General features: G+C 35.8%; 1 protein-coding gene across 3 annotated transcripts in view; it reads right to left on the bottom strand.

Moving 5' to 3' along the window:
- Nucleotides 1–512: 512 nt before the first annotated feature.
- The window catches only part of LOC110417385 (uncharacterized), a 7501-nt gene continuing 1347 nt past the window's right edge, over nt 513–6666 (bottom strand). Inside the window, exons 1-7 of one of the 3 annotated variants that reach the window (XM_021429714.2) lie at nt 4854–5954; nt 4376–4418; nt 3707–3869; nt 2659–2885; nt 2394–2546; nt 1421–1754; nt 513–940 (exon numbers count right to left, since the gene is read on the bottom strand). In XM_021429714.2, the coding sequence (XP_021285389.1) occupies nt 711–940; nt 1421–1754; nt 2394–2546; nt 2659–2885; nt 3707–3863 (1101 nt within the window). In that variant the 5' untranslated portion in view covers nt 3864–3869; nt 4376–4418; nt 4854–5954 and the 3' untranslated portion in view covers nt 513–710. Of the gene's footprint in view, nt 941–1420; nt 1755–2393; nt 2547–2658; nt 2886–3706; nt 3870–4375; nt 4419–4533; nt 4758–4853; nt 5955–6666 lie in introns of those variants that run through there. The other 2 variants (XM_021429715.2, XM_021429713.1) reach the window with 2 other exon arrangements.

Genomic DNA, 6666 nt, shown 5'->3' with positions numbered 1-6666 from the left:
ATATATTTAAGAGATGATATTATATAAAAATTAATAATAAAAAATATAAATATATTAAATTTGTATTTTACTAACTAGGGGTAATTTTGAAAATTAACATTACATTCTCAGTAAAGTACTTATAAACCAAACGCTGTAATGTTATCTTTTTTATATTTTAATCATTATTTTACTTGTATACCAAACACTGTAACGTTATGTTCTCTGCAATCACATTACATTGATCGTGACTGATTTTTTGCTGCCAAGCTAATATGCGGCTCTCTAAATGGGGCATTCTGGGCTGCCTACAGCTCTTGTACCTAGCCCTTTGGCAACGCCGGTAGGCTGAGCCCAAATCCAAACTGCATCCAAGGGGGAAGAAAGCCTCCAAATCACTTGCCTCGAGCTTTTAGATATATGTATTTTGTTCCAGTCAAGTATAGGAGTATATGATTTTGTTGTTGTAAACAGGCTCGCTGTGAGAGGATAGTCAGAGAGATGATTGCGAGTCGTGCTAAGGCTAGTATTTGTCATCATTTAATAACAATTTTATTCATTTGGCTAAGCGCTTGACCTTTTACATGCTGATATATAACAGTTAGAATATGATAATTCACTACCCTGTGAGTGTTGAGTGACAAGATTAATCCTCCAAATATGTACTATATATATCTTAATTTACTAGTTTCTTACAATTGCAGTACGTGTGAAAAAAGAAGTATCTAAATCTAAAATGGCATGAAGCATAAGTACTTCTTTCGAAGTTTTTTCATTCCGCCAAAAGCAGCTCTCTTTCTTCCACCTGCAGATGCTGCCATGCGGTTATCGGATGACGATGATGGACCTTCACCCCTTTGATCCCCTTTGGCATGCTTTGAAGCTGAAATTGGTACAGAGCCAGTAGTTTTGAAGGATTCGTCACTACCCGAATTGCTTTCCTCAACGCTAACCACAGATCCTGTTAAGCAATCAAAGGTCAATGCTTTGGCATACCCCATGGGAAAAATCCATCATAGCAATAAATGGAAGTTAAGTCAAGGATGTAATGGGTCGGTCTTGCAAGGTTAAATTTCAATCTCACTAAAGAACTAGTATAGTAGGCTGCAGTTGATGCTAGATGCAGCATTCTTTAAAATTGTCTTGCATCCTTTGCCACATGTTCAGGAACTTATGTTTTAATGATGTTTCAACTCATTGGGATATTGAGAAAAGTTGATCATGGATCAGAAAATATGAAAGTTTTAACCAGTCCTGTTATCAGGCCGGTTCTAGAGAAATAAATTCACAAAGAATTTCAGATGCAAGAGCAAGTTCACTTCCATCTTCAGGAATTGGAACAGCTGTTTGTTTCTAAGGAAATGTAAGAAAATCTCAAATGATGAAGAACAAAGAAGATGGAAAACCAATGAGCTGGACAAACTAAGAAAGTTGGAATTACCTAAAGTGGCTGGAACTATAACCACCTCGTCCAATTTGTTGGATGCAGTGACATTAAGCTTTTTACCTTCTTCCTTCTGTTCTATAACTTGGTCCTCAATGTCTTGCAATAAAGCCACTGCATCAAAGCATTCACCTGAAGAGAGGCTCAAGGCGCTTGAATTATCTGAGCTTGAAGAAGGTGATGCTGGGCTATCAAGATCGTCCAATTCCAGAAAGTTCTCTCTTAAAAACTCATCAATTTGACCTCCAGGAAAAGAATCCATTTCATTGATGTTCTCTCCATGATGCTCTGGAACTGGAAGTCTCCCTGCAACAGCATCATGCTTGTTCACCTACAAATAATGGCTAGAACTCAAACGCATAAACAGAACAACACCCAAATTTAATTATTGAAAATATGACACAGAACAAAAACTAATCCTCTTAGATTCTCCCCCCATACACATAGTGTTAATGAGATGCGCATGGATTTTCTAGATCTAGTTGTCTAGTGGTACCTTATTAATCTTACAAGACATCCTATTACTCAAATAAACAAATCTGTTTTATTTCCAGATACCAGCAGTGACAGAAAATATTTTGAAGTTTAGGAACTTCCAGACTGCACAAGTATTTGGACTGTAACCAACTTAAGAAGAAGTTTAGCTAAAGTATAAATGATACATAACGATTGAAATCTAGAATTTTCCTGCTCTGTGAGAAGGATAATCCTAATCAAAGCACAGATTTCATTCCCTAGGGGCATCTTGCTGATATTTTAGGTAATTCTAAAGGTGACTTGTATGCACAATAAGCTGCTCATCAAGTGTCAACATGGTGCCAGGGAGGATATGACTAGTATGTATATTGTCAAATGATTATAAAGTGAAATTGAACCTAATTTATCCCAAAAGGATTAAAAAAGAAAGAAAAGAAAAAGATAGTGAACCAAAACTGACCAAAGAAAATCACAGATGCAGACACTGACATACCTCAGGGTTGCTCAAGGAAGCTATTCTTGTACTGCTGTTAGCATCGAGAACAGGAGGTTGTGCTAAACGATTCCTTTCAGCCTCAACACCAGCACTAGACACTGTTTGCTGCATCTCATGAAAAAGAGAAACTCTACACATCGAGCTCTTTTCCTGCATATCATTCAACCAAACTGGCTAATGAGTGGTTGGTTCAGTTGAGAGTTGAAATAAAACAAATATGTAAACGAGTAAGCTTGTAGGACTTTCAGTTTCAGTAGAGTACCTTTTTCTCATTGTCATCACTTAGTATCTTCTGTGTTATGCTGAAAACTTGCATCACATACTCAGTTTTACACTCATAAGGGACATGACCCTCATAGTATTCATGAATGGTTTTCCAACCAATAATATCAGAGTTTGAGAACACAACACGGGCCTCCTGTTTAGTCGTCCAGAAGCCATGTTCCACATCAATGCTGTCGTTTGAGCTAATCAAGAACCAAATATTCTCTGCATGTTGGCAATTAAGTGCCATGAGATTTATAACTCTAGAAAACTATAATATTCTTGCATAATAGTTGGTGCACAAAATGTTATCTAACAGGCATTATGTCAGACATGCTTGACATATGGCTTTTCAAAGCCAAATTAACACACTATATCAATGATATAGCTTTGCATATCCCATCAGAATTCAACTTTCTTGTAGAATTACCTTTTGATGCCTTTTGACGCTTTCTGAAGAAAAAAATTAACAACAAATTCAATCCTTATTGTTTCATTTTACATGCCCACTTATGCATCAGAACTCAACTTTCTTGTAGAATTACCCTTTGATGCTTTCTGAAGAAAAAAATTAACAACAAATTCAATCCTTATTGTTTCATTTTACATGCCCACTCTAGTGCATAACCTCAATATTGAAGAACTCTTCCATGACTTGACGATTAGATGAGTACTAATGATAATATGACTTCATGGTAATATTGAAAATAAGCTTAGAAAGAGTCAGAGAAGATACAGCCTTTGGCCCTAATCAAAGAAAAAGTCTATTGAACATACATCTTTTCTATAGAAGGGGGAATAAAAATAAGAGTGTATGCAACAATATTGAACATACATCTTGTTTACAGTGGGAGAGAAACAGACTTACAATCCTGTCATGACATAATTGAAACGAAATCTTATTCATTATGCAGGAGCGATATTATATCAAATTAGTACGGTTCAGGAAGAAAAGTGATCAATTGTTCTTGATGATGCATTATGTTAGAATATAGCAAAAATCAGGGTAATTATTGATAAGTTATGGCAAAAATAATGACCCTTACTTGGTATATATTGGGGCGGATATTTGTAAGGATTTTCATCTATAACATTGCTTGGTAGAGGAGATCCACTAGTCAATTTGCTAAACCAGATAAAGAACTCCTCATCGGTGCAGTTGAAATCAATATTCGCAGGTGGGGAAGCCGCTGGAGTGGCCATGGTGATCTGATTTCAGGCAACAACAAACAACCTCATGAAAAAATATTTTATCTGGTCCAGCTGGAAAAGGAAGGCCTTTCAAGCTGGTGGATATCAAGTTTCTGAAACACTTTAAAAGGGGAAACCATAAAACCTAGGAAATGATGCATTCAGTGCAGAAATAGAAGCATCAGCCAACATGATCCATTTGGTTGACTAGCAATGAACAATAAATTGAAGAAAACATAGGTCCCTGAATGGACCAACCTGCCACTTAATGTCAACTATAAGCAACCACTCCAATTACCTGTTCCTTTTAAGTCCAGGAACACATTGAAACACTAAAATTCATCCAGGGAGTAATCAATATATGTCACACTAATTTTAATTTAAGGCAAAGTTTTTAAATTTGTCATGAAGATTTTTTTTTTTATCCGAAGATTGTAGCTTTCAGAGTAAACGCAGTCAAACAAAGACCAAAAAACTGAACCAACAAAAGAAAAAAAAAAGGAAGGATAAGGAGAAAAGGGTACCTCACTTTCCGGTAGAGTTGAGTGCCGGATTCCCGCGTTCAATCTGTTACACGAAATCAAAATTCAAAGAAAACCAAATGATCAGCTGCAAGCTATGATTACTTATTTTCTTAGTTTCCAAGGAAGCGAAGGAAAAAAACAAAGAAAAGAAAAGAAACCAAAACAATCAGAGTCTTTCAGCTCTCGGGTCCGCTGACTCATTGACTCGGGGTGACATTAACGTCCACTGCTAACCAACATAACAAAAAGGGGCAAAGCCTTTCGCTTTCCTTCCTTCATTAAGACTATAGTTATCTTTTCTCTTTTACTTTCTTTTCCCACCAACCAAATAGAGGATCCTTAACTGGTTTTAACCATTTCAGTAGATTTCATATAAACAAATTATATTTATATCTATCCAGTGACAGCTCTGATGCTCATTACTAAACCAAAAGACGAAGAAGAAGAAAACAGAAGCAAATTAAAAGAATTTGTTTACCAGTGACGAGCCAACGGAGAGAGTGAGTCCCTGTTTTCGTTTCGAACAACGTTAGTATATTACCCCAACAACGTCAATGGCCCTTTACGTCCATAAAAGAATGCCCAGTAACCTAGGTTAAGCATGCCGGGATCAGAGGGTAACACGTGGGGGTTTCCCGTTGGATTAAAGCAAACCCTGGTTTGTCCAAGTGGCTTTCCCTTGGTTAATGTTTTGTCTGTTTTTCCAAGATGAAATTTCCATTTTCCCTTCCTTTAAGACTCGCGGTAGGCCCGATTATTTCACCAGAGAAAATGGGGTGGAAAGGGCAAAAAGGGAAAATCGCATATGCCTACGTCGTTAAGTTAAGCGAAGGGAATGAAAGGAAATGGAGTAGTCAAAATCTCGGTCACCTTGTGATAAGATTACCAACACTTTAAAAATGAAGGGTCATGATTTCATAAAGTACGGCTATTCCAGAATAGTCCAGGGGATTCTAGTTCTTATTTAATGTTAAATTTTATGTTTCTCTTACCACTGCTTTGATTGGATCAGTTTTTCCGACAACCTGCGGTATAGAAGTAATAAGTGTTACATCATGTTCAGTGCAAAAAGTGCTTAGAGTTTCATGAATATCTCCGCCTGTGGTGCAAAGGACTTTTCGGCCTACATATGGAAATGATGGTTAAATGAACAATTAATTATTGGATTTTTTATTAAAGGAAAAAAAGGTGTTACTTATAAGATACGTAGACAGTTGAATTTTCCTTGTCTTTTTCCTTTTACTTGAAATCAAACCTCAGCTTGTCTGTCCCTTTTTCATATTTTCTAATCAATTTTATGTCATATCATTATATTTTCATTACATTATTTATTTATATTGTTAGGACTTAAAATCCAAAATTTAATAATTAAACTTTTTATTGATGAAACACGAAATTGTAGTCTACTGGTTCTCTCACCAAACAAGTTTTGCACTTACAATTGGACTGGGAACCCCGAAATCTTATGTCCAAGAAAAAGCCTATCCTCAGACAATATCTACCAACTTACTAGTAAAAGATTCCACATGACTAGATGCAACTGGTCATCATCTAGTTTTGCTATATATGGATAAGTTTCTAAAGAGAGAGACTCCCATATGTACCTAAACCAATCAAATTCAACGATATAAACCCAAATTTTGTTAGGCAGACACAAAAGCTTAATAAATTCGTCAGGTGGTTAGCAAATTTACAATGAAGGCAAACGTGAGGAAAATTTTATCAGGGTGACGTTTTGTCGGCATGGAATTAAAACAAAAACAAAAACAGTACTACACCAAGAAATTCTTATGATTAAATTCGAGGTCAAACAGGGTACTGGCAAACGGGTTTGGTGCATGCATTAGCCAGGTGAACAGGGTAATGATGATTCGCAAATACTTCGATGAAATCGTAGCCAACCCCGCCTAGAATATCTAACGAAAGTTTCCATTTTTATTAAATTTTTAATGTAACCCATTATTAAAAAATTTGACATTGCAATTTTTCATGCTCAAATTAAGGTTTATTAGTATGAAAAACGAATTTGAAAAATGATGAACCCGGTTCAAAAGGTTGAGTTGCAAGGTCACCGGTTATGGACGGACCCACATTAGAGGGAGTGGCATCACGTGACACTGTTTTTCAAAATGTTTTAAGTTTTACATTATTTATGTAAGATTTAGAATAATTAATACTGTAACAAATTTATTATATTTTTACAATGTTATAGAGTGTGGGGTTAAAAACTCATAGTAAATCGCTCTTTTAAAATAACTCATATAGATTTCAATTGTAAATAATTTTTAATT

This window comes from Theobroma umbraticum, unplaced genomic scaffold, assembly GCF_002168275.2.
Source record: "Theobroma umbraticum cultivar Fairchild unplaced genomic scaffold, ASM216827v3 scaffold_51.0, whole genome shotgun sequence".
In the NCBI taxonomy this organism is placed as follows: domain Eukaryota; kingdom Viridiplantae; phylum Streptophyta; class Magnoliopsida; order Malvales; family Malvaceae; genus Theobroma; species Theobroma umbraticum.
The sequence above is the reverse complement of the archived record's forward strand: the minus strand, read 5'-3'. Positions and strand labels throughout refer to the sequence as shown.